This window comes from Oncorhynchus nerka, linkage group LG22 (genome assembly GCF_034236695.1).
Source record: "Oncorhynchus nerka isolate Pitt River linkage group LG22, Oner_Uvic_2.0, whole genome shotgun sequence".
NCBI lineage: Eukaryota > Metazoa > Chordata > Actinopteri > Salmoniformes > Salmonidae > Oncorhynchus > Oncorhynchus nerka.
In genome coordinates this window covers 31,133,056-31,147,837 of record NC_088417.1, presented here as the reverse complement: position 1 = coordinate 31,147,837, position 14,782 = coordinate 31,133,056, and the positions used below count along the sequence as shown (strand labels likewise).

Below are 14,782 nucleotides of genomic sequence, written 5' to 3'. Positions count from 1 at the left end.
TATTGTCGACTGAAAAATGAATTCCCAAGTTAATCAAGACATTTTGCATTGAAGCTCAACAGAAGTTAGGTGATGCAACTGGACAACAACCCAAAAGACAGAAGTAAATCAACAACAGAATGGCTTCAACAGAAGAAAATACTCATTCGGGAGTGGCCCGGTAATTTCTGACCTCAACCCGATTGAGATACTGTGTCATGACATAAAGAGAGCAGTTCACACCAGAAATCCAAAGAATATTGTGGAACTGAAACAGTTTTGTAAAGAGGAATCGTCCAAAATTCCTCCTAACTGTTGTGGAGGTCTGATCCGCAACTATAGAAAATGTTTGGTTGAGGTTATTGCTGCCAAAGGAGGGTCAACCTGTTATTAAATCCAAGGGTTCACATTCTTTTTCCAACCTGCAATGTGAATGTTAACACGGCGTGTTCAATAAAGACATTAAAAATTTGAATCGTTTGTGTGTTATTAGTTTAAGCAGACTGTGTTTGTCTATAGTTGTGACTTTAAATGAAGATCAGATATAATTTTATGACCAATTTATGCAGAAATCCAGGTAATTCTAAAGGGTTCACATACTTTTTCTTCCCATTGAATATGCTATGCGGTGTCAGTGGAAAGCCCAAATAATTGTCAAAGACTCCAGTCACCCAAGTCATAAACTGTTCTCTCTGCTACTGCACAGCAAGCGGTACCGGAGTGCCAAGTCTAGGACCAAAAGGCTCCTTAACAGCTTCTACCCCCAAGCCAGAAGACCGCTGAACAATGAATCAAAACGGCCACCCGGACTATTTACATTGACATCCCCCCATTCGTTTTTACACTGCTACTACTCGCTACATATTATCTATGCATAGTCACTTTACCCCTACCTATATATACAAATGACCTCGACTAACATGTTCCTCCGCACATTGACTCGGTACTGGTATCCCTTGTATATAGCCTGGTTATTGATATTTTATTGTGTTACATTTGATTATTTTTTACTTTAGTTTATTTGGTAAATATTTTCTGAACGCTTTCTTGAACTGCACTGTTTGTTAAGGGCTTGTAAGTAAGCATTTCACAGCATTTCACCCGTTGTATTCGGTGAATGTGACAAATAACGTTTGATTTGATTTGAAGGTAGGGTTCATCAAATAGTTCAGCATTGAGACGATTTTATTTTTGAGAGGATGATCAGAGGGTCGGAACATAGTTAAAAATCATTTTTATACTGCAAATTGGCTGCAAGAAGCCCAAACTGATATAATATTTTACTAAAACTTAATCATTTCAAACCTTGCTTACAGTTGTATATGATTACATAGTGCCTTCGGAAAGTATTCAGACCCCGCAACTTTTTCAACATTTACGTTACAGCCTTATTCTAAAATGGATTAAAAAAAAGAAAATCATCAGCAATCTACACACAATACCCCATAATGACAAAGTAAAAACATGTTCGTAGAAATGTTAGCAAATGTATTACAAATAAAAAACAGAAATACCTTACTTACATAAGTATTCAGACCCTTTGCCACAAGACTCGAAATTAAGCTCAGGTGCATCCTGTTTCCATTGAACATCGTTGAGATGTTTCTACAACTTGATTGGAGTCCATCTGTGGTAAATTCAATTGATTGGACATGATTCGGAAAGGAACACACTTGTCTATATAAGGTCCTACAGTTGAGAGTGCATGTCAGAGCAATATGTAAATTAACTTATGTAAATATAATATATATTATTTTACTTTGAATAAATTGGCAAAAATGTATGAAAACATGTTTTTGCTTTGTCATTATGGGGTATTGTGTGTAGATAAATGAGGGAAAAAACGATTTAATCAATTTGAAAGTAAAGCTGTAATCTAAAAATGTGGAAAAAGTCAAGGGATCTGAATACTTTCGAAAGGCATTGTATATCTCTCTATCATTTATCTTTGTGCAGCATAAAATTAATCAATCAATCCCTCAATGTACATGCAAAAACACAGATATTACATATTTTTTTGTATCTACCTGCAGTAGAGCATGGTGGGAAAAAAGTACATTTGTTATCATAACTTAAAAAATTTAGTTGATGTGACTTCCCATTGTCCCCCATGATTAAATCGGGGAGGGAACTGTGGATCTGTCTGCGTCTGTTCGTTCGTACGTCATACTCGATATCTCAGACAGCACTGGTGACAAAACTTGGGTGAATGATGTGTCTTGCCATAGAAATACGGCATTTACAAAATTACACCGATTGGCCCAAGGCGGGAGCTATAGTAATTAACAGAAATGTGTTAGTCACACACAATCTCAATTTGCTCAAAGTGGGGTGCTGTATCATTCATGGGGGACGACACGTTTACTCTTGCCTTGTTTAGTTGAGTCAGGACAACTTAAACATTTTCAAGAAATAATGACTTTTCATTGACTTTGAGATCAACTTACTTGAAGTATTTGAGTAAAAATGTCTTGGGGTTTACAGTGTAGGTGGAGCTGCTTCTTCTTCTGGCTAATGACATCATTACATTACAGCAGCATGCTCAGTTGGGGTCAGCTCACCCTTACAGGACATCAGGCAGTTCATCACTATTCTGTACATTTATGATGCGGTTTAGTAGAAATATATTATGATTAGATGATGTACTGTGTAGTCAGTGTACAGATACAGAATACTGGTGTTACTGTTGAGGGTTGATTTGGTCAAACAAGGTGGAAGTTACCGTAAGTAAATCAGAAACTTGAGACAAGATGGAGAATAATCTTACCTTGCTGAGCACTGCTGTAACAAATGACTCCTAACAACGTTGAAATCAGAAGTAGTTTCAGGTCCATCTGAAAAAAAGAAAATGTGTGGGGATACAGTAAAGGTGGAGGTGAATACTGTGTTTTTGTTTACATTTCAGTACCATAGAATGCATTTGGTTTTATGAATGTATTTACATTTGTAGTACCATAGAATGCATGAGGCTTGGTAATCTAATGCATACATTCTTCCTTCCCTTGACAAAAAGGACCAGTTAACTGATATTGTCATGCTGCCTCCTGGCACCAGAGTGCGGCAGAGGCCGCCCTAGAGAATGTGGTAGCTCACCAAGGAGCACTGTCAGGACGGCAGCAAGAACAGCTCTCCCATATCTCCGGGACACTTCGGGCACTTGCTGAGTCCCTCCAACCATGTCATGCCCCCACCCCAGGAGGAGACAATGCCCAGGTCTCATCGCCCAGTGCTACAGCTGTCGCCTGTTGGTTACTCCAGGGAACCTGCACTGGGAACCCAAGACGCCAGACCCCGAGCGGTATAACGGCCACCCGGGAGGATGCAAGGGGTTCCTCACACAGTGTTCTCTGGTGTTCGAGCCACAGTCCTCCTCGTTCCAAACCGATCAGGTCATCTCTCTACTCTCGGGCAAGGCCCTGGCGTGGGCAACGGCAGCGTGGCAACAGCAGCCACCATCTTGCAGATCCATTAGGAGCCTTCACTGCCAAGCTGCGACGAGTCTTCAACCACCAAGTCGGCAGACAAGAAGCGGCCAGCCGACTGTTCAACATTCGCTAATGGGCCAGACCAGTGGCTGACTTCGCAATTGAGTTTCGCACCCTCGCCGGTGAGAGTGGGTGGAATATGGAGGCACTGGTTACCGCGTTCCACCAGGGTCTGTCTAACTCCATCAGAGATGAACTGGCCACTCGGGAACTGGGAGAGAACCTTGAGTTCCTGATAACGCTGGTAATCAGGTTTGACAACCGCATCCGGGAATGGGTGAGACAGCGCCCTTTTGACACCACTCCAGCAATCCGGTTTCCTGAGCTCCCAAAGCCCACTGAGCCCAGCATAAAGGATCCCATGCAGCTGGGTCGCACACGTCTGAGTCCACAGGAGCGTGCCAGTCAAATGAGCGAAGGCCGCTGTCTCTGCCATCTCCGTGCTACCTGCCCAGAGCTGACAGTTAACATCAGGGCTCGCCAGGACAGGGGGAGACCCTGACGAGCTGTGCAGTTACCTTCCAGCTACCCAGTCACCATCTGTTACTACCCGCAACCCTCCACTAGGACAACCATCAGCACGAGATTCAAGCCTTTGTGGACTCTGGGGCCGCAGATAATTTCATTGATCAAGACTTCGCCAGAGTTCCAGATTCCCTGTGTGAAGTGTCCCATCCCACTGCAGATTCAAGCCCTCGATAGACGCCCCATTGACTCCGGTCAGGTGGAATATCCAACCAAGCCCATTCTACTGCATGTTGCATGGGGTGAACCACTTTGAGACTCTTAGTTTTCTGCTGATCACTGCTCCCGAGAACCCCATTATCCTACAGTGGTTCCTCCTTTAAAAGTTGCATCATACTGCGGCACACCCTGCTTGCTGCTGCAGCATTCTGTGGCACGTCTTATACTTCTCAGCCATTTCTTCTGTTACTGCAAGTTATTGCTAGTTTGACCACCAGAGGGCATCTATGAGAAGCATTTGATAGTATTCCGTATTGGCATTACCAGAGAATTTAAAACCTTTTTTTGCAATTACATAGTATATGGGATTGTTTTTAAAGAAATTTGCCGTAATTAATTTGATTAATATTATAGTGTGTCCATTCAGAGAAATTGTCAGTTTGTAAATTCAGACCCTTTCGCTCTTGGAATGCAGTAGGGTTGGTTTGAGCGTTCTGGTCTTACAACGGCAGTCACGCACCCAAGTTAACGTTGGCTAGCTTACTTCCAGACACATGAGACCACTCTGACCATTTTACTCGCCCTAGCAGAGCTGGTAAGGCAGTTTTCGTGTTAACCAGAGTTGGTGACTGTAAATGTGCTGCTGGAAACCATTTTAATTACGCTTTTTTCCCCCGACGTTTACTGACACCGACCATATTCAACGGGTGTTGAGCGCTAGTAAAGTAATTATTCTGCGCTCTGGTACACTCTGACGAGAGTGCTCTGAAATCCATGTAGATAGTAGGCTGGACATATGACATTTAACAACGTTATTTTCTGATTAAGAAAAATAGCCGCTTGCCGTGGTTCTTAAGTAATCGTGAAATAACAAGTCTTATTTTAGTGCATTTTTCACCCTACCAGCTACTATTAGTTATATTGAGCACCGTGGCACCAACTCGCCTTCCGAATGTTCTATTCCCAGTTTATTGTTCAACGTCACAATGCCCGCTTCACTATTGTTGGCAATGAGACCGGCTCACAATGTTTCATAGTTAACATGTAAACAACACAAATAATATTGGAATTCTGCGGTCTTCCCATTGTTTCATATGGGGGTCAATATAGGCATGTCTGTCTATTTCGCCAAATATCTCGCAATGTGTATATTTAGATTTTTTTCTCTCCTTCAAATAGGGTGTAACCGGGGTGAAATGGCTAGCTAGTTAGCGGGGTGTGCGCTAATAGTGTTTTAATCGGTGACGTCACTCGCCCTGAAACCCTGAGTAGTTGTTCCCCTTGTGTGTTCCAGTTTAGCCAACATTCTTAAACCGTTTTTCAGCCTTGGGTGAATTTAAACTCGTTCTATTGTCCAGCCTATAGATAGCCGGAGCGAATTTACAAAAGCACCCGAATGTCCATTGAGAGAGCACAACGACTACCATTTAGCTAAGCTAAGAATTATGAGAATAATCAAGTCAATAAATGTTGGGTAGTTAGATAACTTGCCAGTATATTAACTATAGGCTTTCTGTATAACTACTAACGTTAGGTAGCTAGCTAACATACCGGTACTGAAAGCATAATGATATGTTATGTGGTTCGTAAAGGACAGTGTAGCTAACAAATTGTCAGCCAACATAAAACTTGTAAGGTAACTTATTTGAAAAGTCATTACTTTATTACATCGAGTAGCAAGCTACCCATTGGTCATAGGGCAAATCTGGTCTGTGATAGGAGGGGGGGGGGGGGGGGGGGGGGGGTTCACACCTAGCTCAGCTATTAGACTATTCTTTAGTAAAGGTTGAATAGTCTATTGTTCAGCTATTAGCCCTCATCATTCTGCTCCTGAGTGGCTCTCTTGTGGGTGTGCTGGCAGGATATGGCAGCATCTTCGGTTGTGTGTCAATTGTATTATTCGCCTACCTCCTCATGCCTTTTGCACACATTGTATATAGACTGCCCATTTTTTTTCTACTGTGTTATTGACTTGTTAATTGTTTACTCCATGTGTAACTCTGTGTTGTCTGTTCACACTGCTATGCTTTATCTTGGCCAGGTCGCAGTTGCAAATGACAACTTGTTCTCAACTAGCCTACCTGGTTAAATAAAGGTGAAATAAAAAAATAAAAATAATTCTGCATACAGTAGCACGTTTGTATGAAGGTATGGTTATTCAAAGGCAAATTATTATATGCTATGGAGCTACATTTGTTTATTTTTGTCGAGTAAAACTATTTTTTAAATTAAAAATAATTGTTCTGAAAGCAACTTTTTTCCCGACAAAGGAAGTCAAAGCGGACACCGTCTTGACGTATCCTAAAAATGACATCTGCTGTTTTAGATTGAACGGTCATATCTCAGTTATTGTTTTCATAGCTATAAAAAATAAGGTCGAAACTGTAGATATTGCCAGATGTTCACTGTCCGAGGAAAAGGCCGTGGAAGCTTTATTGCTGGCAAAAGTATCCATAACCAGAGGTAATTCAAGTGTTCTGTGTTTTTCTCCATCTATGCCTGTCTTGTTGTACATGGAACCTGTCTCACATGCATTTAATTAAAAGACCTTTAAGTTGTCAGCTGCTAATTTTCAGATTTACACCACATGAACACAGCCATTTTCACTGGACTCTGTTGCAGCCAAATCATGATTTCCCTGGGGGTTAGCCTTGCAATAACCAAGTGCTGAGACACACAGCCCCCTATATTTAAATGTTTCAGGTACACTCCGATAGGTGTCTGCGTCACATACAGTATCTTCTATTGTTTATCCTCATGTGTCTGATTTTCAGCATAAAGTACTCTGTAGCCACTTAGTGTGGACACCAGATGAGACCACACACACAAGAACAGCCTCTCTTCTTCACTTCATCCTTCTCCCTAAATCCTGTAGGTTATATCAGCTGTTTTGGTGAACCCCTCCCGCATCTGAACAGGCTGACAGGTGAGATGTCACTTGGTCGGGTCAACAGGAAGTATTAAAGATGCTTTACATTGAAATAAGAATAAATGAAAAGAAAAGGGGCTTAATCATGCTCTCTGTCACTCGTCTGCAGGTATGTTTTGATGTGAGATAGGAAGCCAGTCCCGTCATCGCCACCTCACCTGCTCTTAAGATAACCTTTGGGCCAACTGGGGGGCCCACGGTTGGTTAGGAGACACTGCAATTTTGATGAACTGAGAGAATATTAGGGTAGCACTGTAATTCATGAATCATATGCTGTCTGCCGCTGTTCTTACCTCTTTCCCTTTCTGTCTTCTAAACCTCTCTCCCCACCTTGCCGGTCTTCCTCGTTTTATAATGCACACCATATGTGCATTGAAGTACAGATTGAACTTGTATTTAGAATATTACAATTATCATAATGTATTTATAACACCTGGATAATGAACTTTTTCAATAAAGCGTTTCACATTCTCCACTGGTTGAAATGAAGTATCTCATTGTAATACAATCTATCCTGTGTCCTCAGATTCTAACAGATGGCGTTAGATATGCAGAGTTTTTCTGTATATATGAATTACAAATCAATCATGTTTCTAGTCTATTGCATAGTTAATGTGTAATCGTTGACGTCCCAGGAGCAGGAGTGTTAAACACTATATAATTGTAATGCAGGCACAGCATCAATCACATAATGGAGTTTGATGACTGAAAAAGAATGTCTGAGATTCATACCTGAATCACACCTTTATTTGCCAAGGAAGAGTACATGATCAGTGAATATATTCAATGTACAGGCTACAATGTGGGAATCTCATGTGGTAATATCTACAGTACGTGTGTGTATATAGGACTTGCATCCTTGGCACAAAGTCATTATATTCTACTCTATCATAGGCTTCATTAATATCATTCAGATTTGACGTTGATACGACTATGATAGCTGAGGTTCATAGATTGGTACACATCCATAGGCATACAGTTTTATCTTCCACTACACAATAAGAAAGTAAATAGTTAGCTCTGTTACTTCAGCTGCATTGCAAGGAAAGCTTACACAAGTGTACATTCAATTTGCAGTAAATGCTTTAGCTAGTTAGATTGTTAACATCCACTGTTTCACAAAACGACAGCCTGGTTTTCTCAGGAGTCCCTAAAACAAACACGAATTACAAATTCATTCTCCTAACGCTAGCTGGCTGGCTTGCTAAATAGCAATTTTCATAAATGAACTCTGACCAAAAAACATGCATTTACGTTTGTCTCTACGTTAACTAACATATTCCTCAATTGTACATTTTTTGATTGACTCATTATGACAACTTACATCTGGTTCCACTGTAATGTTTTGGTGGCCATCTTTGTAGAACGCTACAAGGCAAGGGTGGCTCGTGTCAAAATTCGTCATTGGAACCACTCTGATTGGTCATGTAAAAACCTTGGGACCCAAATGCATAATGAGTGCTCTAACGCCCCCTTGTGGTGTTCTGGAGTAATGAAGCCATGACGCTGGGTACTTCTAAGTCCCATGGTGCAAGCTCACAACTTTTAAAGGAGGAACCACTGTAGGGTATTCCTGGCTAGCGCTACTCATCTAAATGAACTGGGCATCCAGGGGTTAATCGGACACTGGAGTTCCTGAGGCAGAAATTCTGGTGGCCCAACATGATGGAGGATATGAGATCCTTTGTTGCGGCCTGTTCCATCTGTTCTTAAAGCAAATCTTCACGTCAGCGACCGGTCGGGTTGCTCCAACCATCCCCAGCCAGCCCTAGTCTCATCTGTCTGTAGACTTTATCACAGGGTTTCCTCCATCTCAAGGGCTTACCACTATCCTGGTGGTCGTCGATCGGTTCGTCAAGGCAGTCCATTTCATCGCCTTACCCAAGTTGCCTTCAGCGAAGGAGACCCCTGATCTCATGATTATCCATGTCTTTCGACTACACGGACCTACCAGGACATTGTCTCAGATCGTGGGCCCCAGTTCGTTGCATGATATTGGATGGCCTTCTGTTCCCTGTTGGGGGCATTGGTGAGTCTCTCTTCAGAGACCCACCCTCAGTTGAATGGGCAAACTGAGCGGTCCAACCAGGAGCGTGAGAAGTTCCTCCACTGCTTCGTCTCCACACAGGCCAGCAACTGGAGCAAGTTCCTCATCTGGGCGGAGTATGCTCATAACACACTGCCGAACTCGTCCACTGGACTGTCTCTGTTTGAGTGTCAGTTTGGGTTCACCCCCCCGGTTCCTGAACAAGAGGCTGAAGCAGGGGTGCCATCAGATGAGGCGTTCATTCGATGATGTCGCCCACCTGGATCTGAGCGCGATCCTCCTTGCTCCGCTTCTCCGACACCAACATCAGGCAAACCGGCATCGAAGACCTCTTCAGCTCCTCCGACCGGGTCAACGGGTGTGGCTATCCACCCGTGATCTTCCCTTAAAGGTGAACTCGAGGAAGCTCTCCATAAGACCATTCAAGATCCTGAGTCGCATCAGCCCGGTCACCTATCGTCTCCAGCTTCCCGGTCCATGAGTGTCTGTCCATACTTTCATGTCTCCCATCTCAAGCTGGTAAGCACCAGTCCATTCTGTCCCCCCACACCTGCTCCTCCGCCCCCTCAACTTGTGGATGGCCTACACGGTCCAGCTTCTGTTGGAGGCTCGTCGGATCCGAGGGACCCTGCAGTATTTGGTGGACTGGGAGGACTATGGCCCTGAGTAGCGGGACATCCTGGATCTGTGTCTTGCCTGGATCTGTGTCTTGTTAGAGACTTCAAACAACTACGTGGGGGTCGAGTATGGCGGTTGGAGCCGCTCCTGGGGGGGGCTTCTGCATCCTCCGAAACACAACCCAACCTAGCCTCATTGCTTCTTGACACAATGCACATCCAACCCGGAAGCCAGCCCGCACCAATGTGTCGGCGTAAACACCGTGCACCTAGCGACCTGGTCAGCGTGCATTGTGCCCGGCCCGACACAGGAGTCGCTAGTGCGCGATTAGCCAAACACTCCCTATCCCGGACGACGCTGGGCCAATTGTGCGCCGCCCCATGGGCCTCCCGGTCGCAGCCGGCTGCGACAGAGCCTTGGCTCGAACCCAGAATCTCTGGTGGCACAGCTTAGACCACTGCGCCATCTGGGAGGCACCCTAGAGACTTTTAAATGGACTCAGGTGTGTCTTATTATTTCATGATTGTGTCCTTGTTAGAAGAAGTGTGTTTTTTGTGGTTCTTTGCAGAAGCTTGAATTGCTTACCGTGTGCGTTCGATTCCTGAGTGAGTTTGAGACTTAGTGTTGGTTGTTTTTTCAAGTGTACTGTGATCCTGCGGCTACTGTATCTCAGTAAAGTACTATGTTTATCCTTAACCACTAATTCCTCGTCTGGCCTCTTCTCTGCACCTGGGTCCAACCTTACCACGTCACAGATATAGCCTTTGGGCCCAGAGTTCTTCCTGGTCAGGTGGTCACATGGTCTGGACGCCTACATATTATAGATATAATCAGTAACTGTATTAACTCATGACATGGGTCATTACTCTCTTAATGGTCCCACGTAAGCTGTGGTTCTCTAATGGTCCGTTTAGCCAGGGAATTCAGAGTGTATTTAGTCTCCCTGTCGTTAAGGAAGGTTGAGCTGGGGACTGAGTGTAAAATGGAGAATGATTCATTGACCTGAGTAGTCAAAGGGGGTGGGGGTGTGTGTGTGTGCCGAATAGGGATCGATATACATTGCAGGAAGACTTTTGACCCTATGGAGCCGAGCTCAGCTATTTACAGGAGGGAGGGAGGGATAGATGGCGGGAAGGAGGGCGATGGAGAGGGAGGGGAGACTGCAGGCTAGTGAAGGAAGAAGAATGCCATGTGAGAGGAGGTTGTTTTATTGAATTAGCTCCTGACTGTTATCCTGTGACACACTGAGAATAGCAGACCTCCCTGCCATCAGATGGTTTATTACCTCACATTATAACCAGGCCTTTTACAGCCTAGAGAGAAATCAGCCTCAATGTTTCAACTCTATTTAGTGGTACAGCTTTAACAGAAGCTGTTATCTCAGGGTAGTAAGTTGGTGGTTTGAAGATATCCCTCTAATGGCTGTGCTTTGGCAAAGTGGGTGGGGTTATGGCCTGCCTGGTTGGCCCTGTCTGAGGGCATCGTAGGACGGGGTCACAGTGTCTCCCAACTCCTCTTGTCTCAGCCTCCAGTATTTATGCTGCAATAGTTTGTGTCAGGGGGCTAGGGTCAGTCTGTTATATCTGGAGTATTTCTCCTGTCTTGTCCTGTATGAATGTAAGTATGCTCCCTTTAATTCTCTCCCTCTCCCCTCCCGGAGGACCTGAGCCCTGGGACCATGCCTCAGGACAACCTGGCCTGATGACTCCTTGCTGTCCCCAGTCCACCTGGTCGTGCTGCTGCTCCAGTTTCAACTGTTATGCCTGCGGCTATGGAACCCTGACCGGTTCACCGGACGTGCTACCTTGTCCCTGGCCTGCTGTTTTTGACTCTCTCTCTACCGCACCTGCTGTCTTTAACTCTGAATGCTTGGCAATGATAATCCAACTGACATTTACTCCTGAGGTGCTGACCTGTTGCACCCTCTACAACCACTGCTAATCATCATTGAATGTTTGAACATTTTGGCCATGTACTGTTATAATCTCAACCCGGCACAGCCACCTCTCAGAGCCTGGTTCCTCTCTAGGTTTCTGCCTTTCTAGAGAGTTTTTCCTAGCCACCGTGCTTCTACATCTGCATTGCTTGCTGTTTGGGCTTTTAGGCTGGGTTTCTGTATAGCACTTTGTGACATTGGGCTTTATAAATACATTTGATTGATTGATTGAAATGGGTGAAGGGACAATGCTATTATGCTGCTGGAGAAGAGATAAGCACAGCATCCATGACACAGTCCCTTAAGGTAGAGAAGGGGGTTGAGAGTGCACCAATGTGGAGAATTTACTAGTACTGAGACAGGAAGTTTCAACAGACCAACCCTAGCGGGTTTAGTAGGGATGCATCCTATTCCTTTGGGATGCAGACTTCAGCTGGTAGCCTACAGGACAATCCTCTGCATTGTCTCTCTACTGAGGCCATCCATCCAACACAGAACTGTTAATCACCAGTATGCTGTCCAAACATCAATGCACATGGTTAACATTAAGGATAGAAGGGCTAGTGATGAGGAAGCTCAAGAGGAATTGTCCCCCATTTTACAGTGGTGGGAAGATGTCAAATTACCAAAATATATACCCCTGGCCTGTCAATGACAGCGAACACTACACAGTTACTGCACTGAGGGTGCTGTGCACGTCTGTATGTTGTTGTTTGTATGTGTATGTTTTGTAAAACAAAACATAGAATTAAAACTTGCAAAAGAGTGCTGGTGCAGTCTCAGCACAGTACGTGGTGAGAAAAAAGTTCTGGCAGTCAGTACTGTATGGTGTTGAGTGAAGCATTCCTTGTTACCTAGTGTGTGTGTGTGTCCCATCATGTTCTATATAGAGCCTAGCAGGACAGACAGCCAGCCTTCAACTCCCAGATTAGATCAGATGGACTAGGGCCTCTGACTGACTGAAATTCAGTTATTGATGAGTTGCTTTTTTGCTTTAGCTAAAAGCTCCTGCAAAGTAGTTGAATTTCACACAACAACGATTTGTACAAATGGCCCTGCAAACCCGTTGTCCCAGATAGAATAAACATCTGTGATCTCTGGACAGAACCAAAACCACAGCCTCTGTTGGCCCAGCACAGAGTTCCAGGGAACCATTATGTCTGAAACTATGCCTGTAAAATGCCAGCGAGGGGACAAGTTAGAAAAACAAAAGGGCTGCTTCTATTCTATGAAGCTTAGCAGCTGATGACAGGAATGCTCTTCAAGTCCTCCACTGTCAGAGGGAAAGGGACTAGTGGACAGAACGATATGTAGACCAACACACTGGTACTGTCCAACCCCTTATTGAAGATGAGAACCGTACACATAACTTAAGAATTAGTATCTTCTGGCCAGATCTTTCACTGGGCAGATATGCAGCACAGGGGCCAATGGGCTGGAGGGAGGGACTGAGACTGATATGGTAACTTGACTAAACAACCAAATTTCTCAAGTATTTCCCCTTTTGGAGGGCAACATAAATCTGAGATCTTCAGTTAACCTAAACTATGTCCAAAATTAGACATAGATCACTGGTCTGTAGACAGCACAGTGCAGATTCCTTAAAAGCATCCAGGTGATAGGATATACTGTCAACCACACACACCCTGAACCCCCCCACCCCCCACCCACACACCCTGAACCCCACCACGGTTTCTGACCTCCTCCCTATAGGCTGTCTGTGTCCTCGGCAAACTTGATGATGGTGTTGGAGTTGTGCCTGGCCATGCAGTCATGAGTGAACAGGGAGTACAGGACGGGACTGAGCACGCACCCCTGAGGGGTCCCCATGTTGAGGTTCAGCGTGGCAGGTGTGTTGTTACTTACCCTTACCACCTGGGGGCGGCCCGTCAGGAAGTCCAGGATGCAGTTGCAGAGGGAGGTGTTTAGTCCCAGGGTCCTTAGCTTAGTGATGAGCTTTGAGGGCACTATGGTATTGAATGCTGAGCTGTAGTCAATGAACAGCATTCTCACATAGGTGTTCCTTTTGTCCAGGTGGGAAAGGGCAGTGTTCAGTGCAATAGAGAATGCATTATCTGTGGATCTGTTGGGGCAGTAGGCAAATTGGAGTGGGTCTAGGGTTTCTGGGATAATGGTGTTGATGTGAGCCATGACCAGCCTTTCAAAGCACTTCATGGCTACAGACGTGAGTGCTACGGGTCGGGAGTCAATTAGGCAGGTTACCTTAGTGTTCTTGGGCACAGGGAATATGGTGATCTGCTTGAAACATGCTGGTATTACAGACTCAGTCAGAGACAGGTTGAAAATGTCAGTGAAGACTCTTGCCAGTTGGTCAGTGCATGCTCGGAATACACGTCCTGGTAATCCATCTGGACCTGCAGCCTTGTGAATGTTGACCTGTTTGAAGGTCTTTACTCACATCGGCTACGGAGCGCATGATAACACAGTCATCCGGAACAGCTGAATGCTCTCATGCATGCTTCAGTGTTACTTGCCTCGAAGCTAGTATAGAACGAATTTAGCTTGTCTGGTAGGCTCGTCACTGGGAAGCTCTGCCTGTTGGATGGTTCATCGGAGGGCACCCCACTCCATGAAATCGGCAGCTCTAGTCTTTAGCTCAGTGCGAATGTTGCCTGTAATCCATGTCTTCTGGTTGGGGTATGTACTGTATGTACAGTCACTGTGGGGATGACGTCATCGATGCACTTATTGATGAAGCCAGTGACGGATGTGGTGAACTTCTCAATGCTATTGGAAGAACCCTGGAACATATTCCAGTCTGTGCTAGCAAAACAGTCCTGTACCTTAGCATCTGCTTCATCTGACCAAGTCACTGGTGCTTCCTGATTTAGTTTTTGCTTGTAATGATTTGATAAATGGAGTGCGAGGGAGAGCTTTATACGTGTCTCTGTGTGTGGAGTAAAGGTAGCCCAGACTTTTTTCCCCCTCTGGTTGCACATGTGACATGCTGGTAGAAATGAGGTCAAACGGATTTGAGTTTCCCTGCATTAATGTCCCCGGCCACTAGGAGTGCCACCTCTGGATGAGCGTTTTTCCTGTTTGCTTATGTAAATAGTGTGGTCTACAGCTTATCATGAGATACT

General features: G+C 44.6%; 1 protein-coding gene across 2 annotated transcripts in view; it reads right to left on the bottom strand.

Annotated features, from left to right (window-relative positions):
* The window catches only part of LOC115105096 (integrin beta-1-like), a 49,152-nt gene that overhangs the window by 18,158 nt on the left and 16,212 nt on the right, over window positions 1–14,782 (bottom strand). For both annotated transcript variants that reach the window (XM_065007123.1, XM_029626698.2), the window contains exon 2: window positions 2,747–2,813. In XM_065007123.1, coding sequence (XP_064863195.1) covers window positions 2,747–2,813 — 67 coding nt within the window. The remainder of the gene's footprint in view (window positions 1–2,746; window positions 2,814–14,782) is intronic.